Source organism: Oculina patagonica, chromosome 12, assembly GCF_052425735.1.
Source record: "Oculina patagonica isolate OP01 chromosome 12, crgOcupat, whole genome shotgun sequence".
Classification (NCBI taxonomy): Eukaryota; Metazoa; Cnidaria; class Anthozoa; order Scleractinia; family Oculinidae; genus Oculina; species Oculina patagonica.
The window spans coordinates 10,789,497-10,805,927 of record NC_135769.1 but is presented as its reverse complement, the minus strand read 5'-3'; the positions used below and the strand labels follow the sequence as shown (position 1 = coordinate 10,805,927).

At 36.7% G+C, this 16,431-nt stretch overlaps 1 protein-coding gene and 1 long non-coding RNA gene across 2 annotated transcripts in view; one reads left to right on the top strand and one right to left on the bottom strand.

The window, feature by feature from the left end:
• LOC144633352 (uncharacterized) overlaps window positions 1-8,375 on the top strand; it is a 118,810-nt gene extending 110,435 nt beyond the window's left edge. Inside the window, exon 3 of the long non-coding RNA XR_013567051.1 lies at window positions 8,272-8,375. This is a non-coding gene — a long non-coding RNA (uncharacterized LOC144633352). The remainder of the gene's footprint in view (window positions 1-8,271) is intronic.
• LOC144633276 (protein amalgam-like) lies at window positions 6,344-13,340 on the bottom strand. Its single transcript, XM_078492124.1, has 7 exons — window positions 13,218-13,340; window positions 11,456-11,571; window positions 10,529-10,867; window positions 9,835-10,110; window positions 9,334-9,651; window positions 8,729-8,850; window positions 6,344-7,763 (listed from the first exon to the last, which is right to left on the bottom strand). The coding sequence occupies exons 2-7, from the start codon at window positions 11,568-11,570 to the stop codon at window positions 7,644-7,646; spliced, it is 1,290 nt and encodes a 429-aa protein (XP_078348250.1). The 5' UTR covers window position 11,571; window positions 13,218-13,340; the 3' UTR covers window positions 6,344-7,643.
• Window positions 13,341-16,431: the final 3,091 nt, after the last annotated feature.

The following is a 16,431-nucleotide window of genomic DNA, read 5'->3' as shown; positions in this document are numbered from 1 at the left end:
TCCCTTACAGTACTGTTACTGACCAAACTTGTTTTCATCATTCAGTGAAATTTATAACCCTATTACTTATCAAACACCGAGTATGATGTTTCAAACAAAACCTTTGTAGGTTACCATTTAATTCTTCAGTTTTTAAAGAAATTGAACTTTAGGCTTTTTTCTTAGATTTTGACTTAACGTGTTTTTTGTAAATAAAATGTTTTTTAAGTAAACTAAATAGATAAAAACGAAATAAATTAATATTAACCCTCGGACGTACAAGCAAACTCATACCCCCACCATCGTACAAGGGGGGGGGGGGGAGGGGTGGATGGAACCCCTCCCCGGAGTTTTCTTTATATTAAGGCGTAGCGAAATTATTTTGCTTTTAGAAGAAAGCCCGTAGCTTACTCTACAATATGGCATAATTGGCTTTGACGTCATATGACGTCACGTGACGTCATTAGAGCCGCCATCTTGGATCCGCCATCTTGGATTTCAACATTTTCTTAGAGTCACAAAATAACGGAAATAGACCATTTGCATTATGACGTAAAAGCGCAAAGACTTCTGGTAGTTGTAGTTAGGTTCGCGGGAAATTTTGAATCGTCGTCAAGCTCGCTTGCCCAAGAAAATCGTGATGGAGGTAAAGAAAATTACTCTCACCGAAGAAGACGTCCCTGTGGCTTCACTTAAATTATAAAGGGGAAAAAACAAACTCTCAGTATAAAACCAAGTCCGTTAAAATGAAAATTAAGCTATGCAAGAAATTGTATATTTGCTGGGTTGCGTTTTGTAGTGAAGTTTCAACGAGTGTTTCCTCCAAGTCTAAGTCGCGCGGTTATTTAGTTAAATTCCTAAAACTTTTGCTTACCAGGTATTTTCAAATAATATACGAAGACGCAATATTTTACCCTTTCTAAACATGGGGGAGCACAGTACATGATTTCTACACTCGTAAAAATCTTTGAGGCTCACCTTTCGAGTCGCACAAGAAATCGTTCATCAACAAGATTATGGAAATAAAATTACATTTACACGCACCGCTACTCGCTCGGATTGAAACCACAACTGCTACTCGACGAGTTGACATTTCCAGTACAAAAACAAGAAAACTTCTTTGTTTAAGAATATTGCAATTACAGTTCTAATTTGACGAAAAAATACAATTTTAAGATAAAAACAAATGATCTGTATTCACCTGCACAGGGAAGTTTTGATTGATCAGCTTGAAAATCCTTTATGATTGACCCTTCATGATTCATCGATGAAGCTCGATTGAACGAGGAAAATTATTTGACTCGTTTCTCTGTCTCACTGTAAAAATAAATTAAACTGACCGTCCCGCCGAGCAATCATCATATATGGTAAATTTTCTAAGCTTTTCAGTGAAGAATTAATTTAGCTGTGATCGATGGAAGCGATCGTTTGTTGAACGTCTGAAAATCGATTAAAAACAAAGTCAATGGCTTGCCTTGCTTTTCACTTGATTCCACACAAATTTAGTTATATCCTCGACCCGTCCTTTCAAGCAATCTGTTTCCAGTGCGCTTTTTTTGAAGCTGTGATATAAGGCTAAAATTATTTACGAAGAGAAGTTGTCGGCAGCGATGAATGAATCTCTAGCAAGTCAACTCCGCCACACAACGTACATATTAAACTTACTTGAACACGAACAACATTTGTCTGCATGTCTTGGTTAAAACACAGAACTCAGTCAATTTTTATTCCAAAGCTATCATCCTGTTTTCTATATTTTTGACAGGTAACTGAAAAAATAAAATGTATAAACATCTTTTGAAGCAACAAGAGCGTAATAAACTTTGCAGCTCAACTTCAGATCAAAATAAAAGTCTTGGATGTCCACCTTCACGCTTGGCTGCCCTTAGCCAATCATAAGGCAGAAATGGTGTTTTCCCGCGAACCTAACTACAACTACCAGAAGTCTTTGCGCTTTTACGTCATAATGCAAATGGTCTATTGATGCAAAATCAAGTCAGAATGCTTATGGAATGTTAAACTAAACAAATCGTGCAATTCTGTTAAAAAAAACTGGAAAAAATAAAGAAAAATGTTAAAAATGACGATTTTTGGCAAGACCTTCCTGTATTTATGACGTTGCCATGGCAACGTCAAATATCATGGACACATGGTTGACATATCAAAATTTCGGCAAATGATAAATGAACAGCTACTTAGAGTTTCAGTACTGTAGAGTAAATCGTTTGCTCAAAATTTGGAAAAAACCTTATGGGGGGGGGGTGGCATCCACCCCCCCCCCCCCTCTTACGTCTTTGCAAACCGTTTTATACACTTAAATTGAGAATAGAAAATTTTAGCAATCACAATGAAACTTATATATAGTATTTCCAAAAATCTATCTATTGGTATACGTCACGTGGGATGATGACGTCACATCACGTGACAATTACATCATAATGGCAAAACAGCCGCCATCTTGGATCCGCCATCTTGGATTTCGAAATTTTTCTAAAACGTCAGAAAACCGCCAAAAATTACTGCAAAGTACTCAAAATCAATAACATTGTGCTTAAAAACCGTTTAAAGGTGAAAATAATTGCATTAAAGTTATTTTTCATTAATAGAAACACGAGAAATTAAGATTTGGGAAAACATGCCTGTCAAAATGCCGTTGCCATGGTATGGTAACGTCAAGTTTCTGGCGCTATCCTACAAAATTATTCCCAGATAAATTTTAGATAAACTCACCTTGCTTACTGGCAAGGCCCACATGGAATCGCTGATAGTGGGAGGGGACTGGAATGTAACATTAAACAAAATTGATAAACATGGGCTACATAAATGGACGGCATCCTCTTACAGAGAAAACCTTCTTTCCGCAATGGAAGAACTTGATTTAATTGACATCATGCGAAACTTTCATCCTACAAAAAAACTATTCACCTACGAATCCAAACAATACAAATCCAAAAGTCGGTTAGATTTTTTCCTAATTTCAAATAAGCTAAAACAATGTGTTACTAAAACAGGTATCCGAATACCTGTGCGCTCGGACCACAAAGCTATAGATTTACAGTTGAGATTTGGGGATGAAAGGAAAAGAGGGCCGGGAACATGGAAATTTAACAATACTCTTTTAGAGGACGAGGAGTATCTAGAAAAAATTCGTCAAGAATATACTAATATTAAGTCCAAATATGAAGAAGTAGAAAATACTCAGCTTCTCTGGGAACTAATTAAAATGGAAATAAGGAGCTGTACGATAAAATTCTCAAAGCAAAAGAATTTTCAACTTAAACAAAGAGAAAGACAAGTGCAGGAAACTTTAAATAACCTGGATAATCGACTATGCAACATGGGGCTAGATTCTGTGGATTTAGACAACTTTGTTAAGTTGAAAGAAGAACTTGAAAATATCTACAAAATCAAAGGCGAACGATCCATTTTTCGATGTAAGGCAAGATGGAATGAGCAAGGAGAAAAACCTACTAAATACTTTCTTAACCTTGAAAAGCGAAATTACAACAGAAGGATAATTGCAGAGCTTAAAGTCGAAGATGATAAAATTTTAGTGGATGAAAAAGAAATTTTAAATCGAATCCAATATTTCTACGAAGACTTGTACACATCCAAAACTTTTCTAAGTGAAGATAAATTTAATGAATTTATAGAAGATCTGAATATACCACAGCTAAATGACGAACAGCGAGACGGTATAGAACATGAGGTTACTAAAGAAGAGTGTAAGGAGATTTTGAAAACCTTCAGTCCTAATAAGACTCCCGGCTGCGATGGATTTACAAAAGAATTTTATGATGCTTTCTTCGAAACAGTGGGTGATGACTTAGTAAACAGCTATAACGCAGCTTTTAAGAAAGGTGAATTGTCAATTTCACAGAAGAGAGGTGTAATTACTCTTATACCTAAGGATGATGAATATCTTCTCATTCTTGAAAACTGGAGGCCAATTACACTTTTAAACATGGATTACAAAATAATAGCAAAAGTGATTGCGAAACGCATCGAAACGCTACTCCCTGTTTTAATTCACGAGGATCAAACAGGTTTTGTAAAAGGGAGGTTTATCGGCGAAAACGTCCGACTGATCAATGACGTGATGAATTATCTGGACAACTGTAACAGCCCTGGTATAATGGTAGCTATAGACTTCAAAAAGGCCTTTGACTCTTTGGAATGGTCATTTATTAAACTCTGCATGGCTAAATTTAATTTTGGAAATAATATAATGCGATGGGTTTCAATATTTTATGAAGGTATACAAACATCGGTTTTGAACAACGGTTTCATGACAAACTTCTTTAGTGTAAGCAGGGGAATGAGGCAGGGGTGTCCTCTCTCGCCTTACTTATTCATTCTCTGCGCGGAGATACTAGCACACAAAATACGAAGAACGGAAAACATCAAGGGGATCGAAATCTTTAACACGGAGTTTAAGTTAACTCAGTTTGCCGATGATACAACACTACTTTGTGCAGATATCCCTTCTGTAGAGAACGCACTTGCCCTGATACAAAACTTTGGAAAGCTATCAGGACTGTGTCTGAATGAAAGAAAAACGAAAGCAGTTTGGCTGGGGGAAAGATAAAAATTGCAAAGCTAAACCCCTTAATTTAAACTGGACAAGCGATGCAATCAGAATTCTTGGAGCCTACCACTCATATGATAAGAAAAAAACCTTGAAACAAAACTTTTCGATCAAAGTACAAAAAATACAAACAGTATTTGATATGTGGCGCAGCAGGGATTTGACTATGTTTGGAAAAGCAGTGATTATAAGAGCACTTGGAATCAGTCCAATTGTGTATTCTATGTCCATGTTGGAAGCACCTAAGTCTGAACTTGAAAAAGTAAGTAAGTTGATTTTTAAATTCTTCTGGAAGAATAAACCGGATAGAATAAAACGAGAGGTGTTATATCAAAATATTGATAGAGGTGGGATTAAGTTGCCCAATATTTTTTTGATGAATAAAGCACTGAGGTTAAGTTGGATCAGTCGGCTTTTGGATGGTAGGCCATGTAAGTGGAAGACAATACCACAACACTTCTTAGACAAACTGGGTGGAATTGAATTTATACTGAAATGTAATTATGATGAGAAGAGCTTGGACAAACAAATCCCAGCATTTTACAGAAATATGTTATTGTATTTTAAAGAACTAAAATGCCTCTACGACAAAGAAAATCTAGAAAAATTCGTTCTATTCAACAACAAATTGATTCTTATTGACAAAAAGACCGTGTTTTGGAAATCTTGGTTTAATAATAATATTGTTACTGTCCAAGATCTGTTAAAAGACAATGGCGCGATAATGACTTACAATGACTTTACTAATAGATACAAGAACATTAAATCGAGCTTTCTTCAGTTCTATCAGATGATATCAGCGATTCCAAAACGCCTGTTTCTTTTAGGCAAAAATAATAGCATCGATAAGGAGATTTTCCATAATGGTAAACCAGTAGCTTTAGGACCAAATACCAAAATAGATATATTTAAATTAAAATGTAAGGACTTTTACAGACTATTTATTGAAGGAAGGTACACGCAGCCCACAGGCTTTCGGAAATGGTCCAACTATTTTAATAGTGATGTAACAAAAGAATGTGAAAACTGTCTTAAACATACTCAAGCTATTTGCCAAGATACCAAAGTCCTACAAACAACTTTTAAACTATTACATCGCATTGTTTTTACTAAACGAGAGCTGGCATTCTGTAATATTGCCAAAGACGCAAAATGTATCTATTGTGAACAAGAGGACTCGATAGAACACTGCCTTTTTCAATGCAAATCAGTGCTCGACCTTATTTCCAGTGCACGTAATTGGTTTGAGCAGAAAACAAACAAGTCTCTGGTTACAAATAATTACTCTTTACTCTTTGGAACAGAACATCAAACAGCTGATAACACGAATCAAATAGAAAACCTCTTTATTATATATCTAAGACATTACATAATTCATAATAAAGTGTGGGACAGCCAACTTAGTCTAAAAGAATTCCAAAATAAATTTAATAACTATTGTAGAACCTTGAAGATTAATAACCCTTTCTCAAATTAAATTAATCGTTAGAGATGGAAATGTACTGTACATAGTGTATTTAAAATTGCTTGATAGTGTATTGGAGAATTGTTGTACTGTAGTTAGTTTTCTGTTTTTTTTTTCTCTTTTTGTTTGTTGTATATCGTTCTAGTTTTACTTGTGCTGTACTTGTAACATTTTATTTTATTTGAATAAATTTATTAAAAAAAAAATAAAAAAAATAAATAAACTCGCAAAGTTTGGCAGCATTTGGCTGAATCTTGAAAAAGTTATAAGCGTTCAAAGTCAGCGCGGGCACTTTCCGCCCCCGCCCCCGGTCTGGATAGGGTTAAAATTGTTTGCAAGTTTCTGTTACAGCAGTTGCAACATGTCTAACCAGAATAAGTATATATAGAAATAAAAATATATAGAAATAATAGATATAATAACAACAACAAAAGTAGGCACCCAGGTTTCCTGTTCTCTGTAATATATTCTTTTTTATTTAGTTGCTGCATGCCCTTTGTGTAACGTAAATTATTCTCTGTAAGTAAGCTATTTGTAATGTATTGTAGTTGTAAGTAAGCTTTGTATTGTAATGTATTGCATGTAAGTCAGTGTTAATCAATAAACTGCTTTATCTAAAAAAAAAATAAAAAAAAAAATGTCTAACCAGAATTAAAGTAATTCTTAAAACAAAAAAACAAATCTAAACAAAAACAACAACAACAACAAATCGATAATACTTCTGGTGAAAGCGCCCTTTCTTAGCCAAAATAAATGCAAGAGGCACTCTTCAAGTGTTTTGACACTAGATTTGTTATTAGACATTATAGACTCAACGGTCCACTCTCGTTTCTTTAATTTCTCTCATGGCTCATGGCTCATGGCTCATACCTTAAAAAAGATGGACAAGGACCATACAAGGTTGTTACAATTGGTCCTGAAAACTCACGACTCTTATATTGTCTGTTTTGTCTGTGATGAAAAAGGACACGAAAACCCGCAAAGTTTTGTCGAGTTCGTCTGAGGTACACTGACGTACACTGAGTAACATCGTTGGTATGATAAATAGAGATATTAAGGTCATATAATCATCATAATTTATCTGCTGGGCTTTTTTGGATACTTCAAAGTAATAGGTTAAGCCTGTCTTTGAGCCAAGTGGCCCATCAGTCTAGAGCTTCTCCCGGTTTCCGTAAACGAAGCGAGTAGCTGTATTTCTACTCCTCCCAAGAAAAGTTGCTAGTGCACCACAAGGTTATCCCCAGCATTAAATTTGCAGGTACCCATTGATTCAACTGGGTAAAAAATGGGCCAATGAGAGTTAAGTGTCTTGCCCTGAAACACAACACAGTGGCCCGGCCAGGGCTCGAACCCGGACCACTAGATCCTTAAGTTAAGCGCTTAAACCATTGGGCCAGCCCAACTCCCAACGTCTTGACACATACGCAGGTTAAAATAAAGTTTACATATTTTACATATCTATAAGATTCTGTTAAACCTGTTACCTGATCGCGAGCAAAGATTGAGGCTACCAATAGGTAATGGTAATATTTGAGTTATATGGAACCTAGACGCAGTTCACAAGCCTAGTTTACATCCTATGTACATTATTTTAAAATTGAACCAGCCAAGTCAGTTTGTTTGAACCTTCATGATCGTCATTTGGTAACGTGGAGGAGTCTGCTCGTTTCTGAGCTGACCCATGATGTCTTCATTAATGTGAAGATGCGGAAATCGTTGCTTGTCATTCATCTGCAAAATATAAAAGTGACAGCGAGACTTCAGTGCAATGACATATCGGTTGTTAATACATGGACAATTGTAAGTCATGGTTACTTTAATTCCAAGGTTTGAAGGCCCGTGAACTCTATTCAGACCGGGCATTGTTGGGAGGGGGGAAGGGGAGGGATTCAGAAGCTCGCCCCTGCCACATTTAAACCCGCGTTTACGCTAGGCCACCAGATTATTTATCAAATAAATTCACTTTCGCAATGATACAACTAGTTATAGATTGAGAAATAATGAAATGAGGTTGGCTCTTCCTCAACCTCGCACCGATTATTTTCGAAAAAGTTTCTCTTATAGCGGCGCTACGCTGTGGAATAGCTTTCCAGTCGATATTAGAACATCAAAAACATTAAATGCATGAATTTAAGTCTAGGTTGAGTAATTTCAGATTTGAGTGAGACACGGCATTCCTGAAAAGCAGTACCTTTTTGCTTCTTTTGTTTTTATTTGAATAGATAGTTAGTTAGGTTAGTTTAGTTTGGGTCATTTTTTCTTGTAATTTACTTTTATATCATAATAGTTTTAATTCTTATATTTGTTAATAGATTTTTTGCTGAGAAGAACTACCGTGGATAAATAAAGTCATCTATCTATCTATCTACTGTACATTTGTGTATGGCAGCCAAAGTAATCTAATTCGTGCTAAAGTGCGTTTCATTAACTCGTGTACATAATAAGGGATAATAAAAACTGTATAGGGCAAACGGAGTAGATCAAAAATTGCTTGAGTCGCTAATTGATCCACTGCGCATCTACTGGGCGCCTTAATAGGGGGGGGGGGGGTGGGGGTGGTCGGTGTCGGGCTTTCTTCCTTGTAAAATTTTGTTAATAGTAAACAAAAGTCGCTATTATGTGGCGGATGCTTGGTACTTCTCCTTTGATATATTTATTTGGACGGAATACGTAGTGACTAGGGGTAACGACCTTACCTTTTTCTTACACTTGTTGTACACCAGACATATCGAGATCACCAGAAAGATCAGAAAAACGGCTCCAGTGGCAACTGAGATCCACACGACTTTGGATACGCCAGGTGAAGTTGAGTTGTCATCTTAAAAGGAATTGTCATTTCGGTTAGCCAATGTTATTGAAAGATTTTTAAAATAAGTTTTCGATTAAGATTAAGATTTAAGATTAAGCGCGTTGTAATAGATGCCATGTATAATCGATCGCTTTGACGCGCGACGATGCTAAGATTAAAGATATGTCTGCCCTCAGCAAAGTTTATAATTTCGAGAAATCAAAATATCAAATATGACCTAACTGATAGTTTGCCTGACAGACAGACTGACAGACAGAAAGACACACTGACTGGCTATTTGACAGACAGACAGACAGACAGGCAGACAGACAGACAGACAGGCAGGCAGGCAGGCAGGCAGGCAGACAGACAGACAGACAGACAGACAGGCAGACAGACAGACAGACAGGGGGGCTATGAGGTAGGTAGGCAGGCAGGAAGGTAGAAAGACAGAAAAAGTTCCAGAAAAACTAAAAAGGTGATAACATGCAGTGAAATTAAGAGAAAACTTACTATTGCTGACCAGATTATGTGTTCGTGTACGGATTATCAGTGCTCTTTCTGTAGAGGAAGCCCCACCCAATGAATTTTTCGCAACGCATTTATACTTTCCAGGTGTTTCCTTTCTTTTCAACAAACGGAGAACTAAAGTTGAGATGCTACCATTTTGAACCACTGTGCCGCTGGTTACTGGTGAGTTGTTCTTTAGCCAAGTAATCACTGGACGTGGGAATCCACTAGCTTCGCAGGTAAAGTTAACCATGATAGCCTTATCTTCTAGGTACACAGAAACGTTCTGAGGATGACGCAATATGGTCGGCTTTGAAAATACTGTACAGAAAAAAGAAAATAAATTACCATGTTGTAGGATTGCAATAACAGGTAGGCCTTTCAAAGACAATAAACAAAAAATACAAACGAAACAACAACAACAACAAAAAACGAAGCAGAACAATGATAGCATAAGCTAAGCTTTAAGAAAAACAAAACAGTTGAATTAAGAAAAGGAATTACTCCTCAGACTTGTCCTAGAAGATTTATTCCAGCCCTCTGCGTTTTGTGCCTCGCACCAGTACTCTCCTTGGTCATGTGGTCCGACAGATTCCAACGTTAACAGCGAAATTGCATTCACTCTACTGATGTTCTCCCTGGAAACAGGCCGACCATCTTTATACCACGTGACCACAGGTCTAGGAATGCCTTTTGCTTCACAAGTAAGGTTCACAGTACTTCCAGCGAAAACGTTTATATTACGAGGTGGAGCGAGCCTGAAGTTTGGTGGCGACGGCTCTAAAATGACAAACATTAGTGTCAACATTTTAAGTATAGGAGACAACGTATTAAAAATAAAAAGTCTGGTTAGCTTGTGTAGACAACATAATTCTAAAAGGACAGACCATGAACCTAATGGCTCTCCTTAAAAAAAGACCCGGGAAATTTTAATTTGAAGAAAAATGATATGGAAAAGTTATTTTCCAGGAACGTCTGTTACTTTCTTCGATAGTACGAACCATCGGGGAATTCTGTATCCTTTTTTTCATTTCTCTCATTTCCAGTCTACTGGAAGCGGCTTTTTTTAAAATATATACATATATAATTTCGGTTAAAAACGTTATTATTAAAAACGTTATTTATAAACGGTCATTTCAACCGATCCTTTCAGGCAAATGGAAAACGTTTCGGAAGTATAAAAGAAAATCATACTTACTTTCAAAATTCAAGGATATTGTGCCAAAAGTGCAGGTCAATTGATTGTGTGTATTACAACTGTAGTTTCCAGAATTTCGCTTTGTAGAATTTTGGATGACAAACGTGCATACTTTTGAATCTTCGCTATCAACGCTACCATCGCCGCCGCCACAGTCTCCGAGGTAATGGTCGTTGAAGAACTGCTGTATCCAAAATGGCTGGCCGTAGTAACATGGCTTCCCCATGTTCTTCTTTGAGGAGTTGCTAGTACAAACAATTGTAATGTTGTAGCCAGTTGGTAGGATATCTTCATTTGGGAACTCCAAAGTATTGATTTCAAGAGTAGGAGCGTATGGATCTGCGAAAAAAAAATAGAAGATTTATATAACTAGGCCGTTTCAGTTAACTTAACCTTATCAATAGGAAGACAGTGGTTGTGGTTACACCAGCGCAGTTAACTACAGTTAGCTTTGTCTAATCTTTAGGTGCGTTCCTTTCGGATGATCTGGATCAGAAGATTACTCAGATCATGGTGCATCAAAGGAAACATGACAGTTAACCATTTCAATAGTGAGATTAGAAAGAAATGATTTTGTCTCTAGTAAATGACGTCAGAGTGCTGGTAGGGTGGTCGAACGCAGTCAAAAACGTACTACTTTCAAATTTAATTGGCATATGAACATCAAACGTAAAAGAAAGAAAAGCAAGGAATTGTTGGCCGTTGAAATAGGGTTCAATAATAGTACATGTACGAGAGATTGAGAACCGCATAAATATAATATATTTCTAAAAAGAATAAATTGAAATCGTCCATCTTTTTGAACACAGTTGTTAGAAACAAACATTGGTCTTATTTTGATGACTATAATTTTGTACACCATGGCCATGGGAGATAAACTTTATTTACATAAAAAAACTTAGCTGTTCTAACAAAGGTCTGACTTACAATTATGTGTCGATTCAGCTTTAACACACGCAGAGACCCAGCTTGCTTGACTATAAAGGAGAAAAATTAGACCGAGAACCAACAGCATGGCACAGCTTGGCCATTTTTTATTCATCCTGTAAAAAATAAATAAATAAATAAACCAAAGAAACAAAGAAAAAAAAAAAAAAAAAAAAAAAAAACCACGCCAAAAAAAAAATAAAAAAAAAAATTTTTATTTTTTATTGTTTTTTTACAGGGGGCCAGATATGGGGAGGGGGGGGGGGGACAGGGGGTCGGGAGCTTGGAAGAAAAGGGGCGGATGCGGGATTCCTAAAGGTGGTGGGAACCGGGAGAAAACAGGAAACATTTCGCAACATTTCGTTATATTTCGAAATCCCCCCGCCCCCCGCCCCACCCCCCCCCCTTTTCTCCTTTCCCCCCTTTTCTCACTTTTTTTCTAACCCCAACTTTTTTTCTTTTCCCTTCAGATTTCGAGTCACCGGGGTTCAACTGATCTATGACAAAGAGGAGGGAACCACTAAAAAAAAAAAAAAAAAACCCCCCCCCCCCCCCCCAAAAACAAAAAACCCCAAAAAAAAAAAAAAAAAAAAAAAAAAAAAATATATATTTTAACTTCAAACCACCTGCCTGATTTTGTCATGACAACGTTTAAATATTCCCTTGTAATGAATAAGAGAAATAGCCCAGGTTAAAATTTCCAATTTGTTTTTCTACTTAAACGAATAAATGCAGAATAAGCTTTTGCCGAACCACCCCACTCTAAACGTGTTTTCGTCAGCTAGCTTCGTGCGCATTTTCAAGATTCTTGCAATGTTCTTGCTGATGTAAAACAACTTTCAATTGGTTCTGGTGCTACTAAAGATTTCAATAGAGCTGCATCATTCAATCATTAAGCAATATAAATAACGAGATCTTAAACATATGCCGACGACGTTTACTTCACTTCACTTGTGAGGAAACATCAGTTACGTTTTCCATTCTGAATTAACCATGAATAAATGAGGATTCAACAGATCTCGATTGAAAAAATAACCTCTTCTTAAAAAATCTGCTGTAGTACACGTATTATCAAAGGGTATCTTTTCTTGGCGAAATCGTTATTTAACGATTCAGTGTGTATTCACCTGGTATTTTGCACTAGCATGGACTCCTGGCACGAGAAATTAACTGCATATTAGGGTATGTGTTTACAGGAAGGTGAATTTTCCCGGAGACAAGCTGTTAGTATAAACCTTTCAACTTCCGCTTTTTGTGCGAAAATAGGCTCGAGGAAAGAGCAGAAAAACGTTCCGGTTCCCGACAGGTCATTGATTAAGTAGAATTGGCGAATAATAAACAACCTTATTGCGAGCCTCCATCGGCCTTTCCTTTTTATATGTCGAAGGAAAAATATTGCGAGGACAGAAATATTGGATAATGAAAGAGTATTGCTTTGTATACGAGTCGACAAAGTATGGGTTTGAAGAAACTAAAAACATAGCGAAGTGCTTCTTAAAGCTTACACGAAATTTGCTTCTCGAACCGTCAATGTTTCTCAATTGCTGAGGAGCTTTTACTGTTACATCACTAATCCATCAATGAGGACTGAAACCGAAGGAAAATTTCGAATTTGAGGCGAATTTTTAAAACCGTGGTGAAATTTTATGATGACTTGATGAATATACAAACCGGAGTGGAAGTCCATTGGTTTGGCTGCCGAGTCACCATGCGTCTTTTTAAAACCCTCTACTTTTAAACAAACTTCGATAAAATGACCTACCTTATATATAGACTTCGTCTTCTTTCTTTAGACCTTTGACTTGTTAAGTATTTCCATGAAGATTTTTCGTGCCAGATTCAAAATATTGATCGCTCATATGCGGTATTGCGGGAACAGCTGAAAAACTGCGCCTTTAGCCTTGTTACACCCGTTCATGAATATGCTTGCGTGACATTCACCAAACGTTTCCGGTTGTATTTAACCTTTTGTGGTAAAAATATCATAAACAGAAATCTCGATAAAGCAAACAAAACAAAAAAAAAGAATTAGTAAGAAATATATTTGTTGATATTTACGAGAAGTAAAAATGTTTCCCCCCCCCCCCCCCCCCCTTTTATCCCCCCCCCCCAAACTTCCCCATCCCCCCCCCCCTCTTTTCTTTTCATTTAATAAGAATAGAATATATTGTTTTATGCCTCGTTCCACAAAAATATTCTAAAGTTGCTCCGCCCCCCCGTTAAAAAAGCTAAAAGAAGAAAATTTCTCTCTCTCTTGCTGATAAATAACGAAAAAACAGTTTGCCTTTATTTAATCATTGTCATTAGAACTTTTTATCTCGTTCGGTTTCTGTCAAAGTTCAATCTCTCCAGTTGCTTATTATGACACCTGATTAAAGCTCGCGTCCTTGTTGAGAAAAATGATAACACCCAAGTTTTACCCATGGTGAGAACGAGAACACCATGTTTGATTGCCTTGAAGCAGCTCATAATTGAACATTTACTCGACAAGTGTTATATTGCTGAATAATATGAACTGGCAGTTTTGCTGTTTTCTAGTTTCAGCAGTAGAATTAACACTGGCAACCAGTGATATGCCCAGATGTTCAGTAAAGGAGCTGTGTCATGGTATTCGCCTAGGTTTTAAGAGATTTTTCTGATTGCCTTCAAACTGAAGTAAGTCCTCATAATAACAGTTTTCTAACGTAGAGGAGCACTGAATTGAGTGATAAAAAGCACCAACTAAACAACGATCGATTTCGACAGGCGAAGTTTAGGAACGGCAAAACTTCCCAATGTTGTTTTAAGAGAGCACGGACCGAGCGCAGCGAAGAAAGAACCTAGAAAAGACCGAGAAAAGGTAGAGGGACTGAAAAAGATTTCCATAGAAGTAGGCGGAAAGCGAGGGTTTCGGTCAGAAATAAATTTGCTGACGCTTTTTTACAAAACAATAACATGAGCCCCAAGTCAAGTATAGTTTGTACTTTTGTGAGCCAAACAAACGTTGCGCAGGTTTGCGCGGGATCATTCGGGACAATACCCGGTCTAATGCTTAAAACAAATGTAGGAACGGCAATGGAGCAATCTGATTGGTAAATTCTAGTTATCTTTGACTACCTTAGCCGTGTAATCAAAAGTCTATAAAAGCGACCTTCAGATTTGACTACGAGTACGAGATCGAGAACGAGTACGACTTTGGAATTTCGACACGATTGTATCCCCCAAACTATAACTCTTCCCTGTTGCTGACTATTAATAAACACATAAATAAACGTTAGGGATAGGATTGGTGTGATAAGTGATTATAAGAGGCACACAGATTTGGTTTGAAAACTCGTACTCGTACTCAATCTCGTACTCGTAGTCCAATCTGAAGGTCGCTAATATCATAAAAAATTTAAGGAAGCATTAAGTTAGAGTACCGCTTCAAAGAAAACTACCGCAATCGCTGAAACAAACACAACCCAATATATGTTGCAATGATATTAACTTTATAAATTGCCCTGTCAAACACCTATACGTATTTACATAATTAATTCTTGGCAAAGCAATGAGCACTTAAGGGTTTTGCACGCAACTACACAAATCGGTTATTTCCAAGAAAAAAATGGCATCCTTCTTTCTAAATGGCAAGCCAAAAGTTGAAATGATTTCAGAGAAAACCATTTGTATACATTAACTGATTAATGCCAAGTATTCGGCTGTTCATTCTGTCAAATAAGCTCAATTGAAGCAAAACGAATTAGCATTTAAACACAGTCTGTTTGCCGAAACGCTTCCACCTGCAGTGATAATGACAGTTACGTATTCAACTGCAAATGTTCCTGTTGACTTTGTTGAGTTTATAACAATTGCATTGATGTTTTTACTGTCTCTAATGAAGTGAGTCATCTATAATAAAACGAGTCTTGAGTATTAAAAGGAAGTAGGTCATTATAGGAAGGTCAATTTGTCCCAACCACTTGTGTTGTTTTTCTATTACGTATGTCACCAATATTTTGTTGAGTCACCCTATGCCTTTCTGTTTTCAGTCTTTAATTTGATCAAATTTAGTCTTTATTACATAGTTTGATAGTCTAACTTATAAGGCTGAAGCGCAGTAAAAAAAAATGGTTTTCCCTAAAAATACCCTGAATCGATGAACTGGAATCTTTCATAAAAGTCTTGTACATGACGTCTTTAAACTATGTTGAATGTGTTCAGTGTTTTCCTTCATTCGTGTAGTAGAAACAAACACAATAGTCTGTTAACTGCGGTACATGGAAAAAGGGTTTTTTTTAGAGTTCCTGCTCTACAGATCTATAATATCATTATAAAAAACCGGAAAAAAAAAAAAAAAAAAAAAAACCAATTTTAAAAAACCCCTTATTTTTTTGTTATATACACCCCCTAACCGAACCAAAAAAAACCGGATATTCATATATACCACTCGAAAGCGTTGCATAACTAGTATATATTTATTTGTAACGAATGATACATATAGAGGGAATAAATATAGAATGACAGCAGTTTAAGGACTGCCTGCACAATCATGACTCTGAGAGAAATACTGGCCGCTGCAACTTTCCCTGTTCCGTCTTTTCGATCAATACAACTGCACGAAATTTATTAAACAAAATTCCCATGGCCAGGCTTCAACAATTAAAGCATAACACAATACATTGCTTGTTCAGAAACCTGTTCAACTTCAAGGCTGTGTATTCTCATTGCTTGTTCACAGCTTAAAAATTGGTTCATACAAACAATTGATTTTCCTTCATTCTTTACCGACGGCTAACCCTACGGGAGTTGCTTATTGGTTATAATTAAATTTGGGAGTTCAGGAATATTGGAGGGAGAATTAAAATGGCGATAAGGGGTTGCTGAGGGGATCAGTAAATTGCACGATAGTTTTTTGGTATCAATTTATTTGCATACTACGAACATATCGCACGATTTCACGGCCATACTTATGCCTAATTGAGACGATGGGCGTATTTGCAACATACGCGTATACC

Coding starts and splice junctions, on each gene's coding strand:
- LOC144633276 (XM_078492124.1), bottom strand. CDS start 11,570: ATGAATAAAAAATGGCCAAGCTGTGCCATGCTGTTGGTTCTCGGTCTA. Junction 9,652..9,834: donor TTCTAGGACAAGTCTGAGGA/GTAATTCCTTTT, acceptor TTTTCTGTACAG/TATTTTCAAAGCCGACCATA. Junction 8,851..9,333: donor ACATAATCTGGTCAGCAATA/GTAAGTTTTCTC, acceptor ATTCCTTTTAAG/ATGACAACTCAACTTCACCT.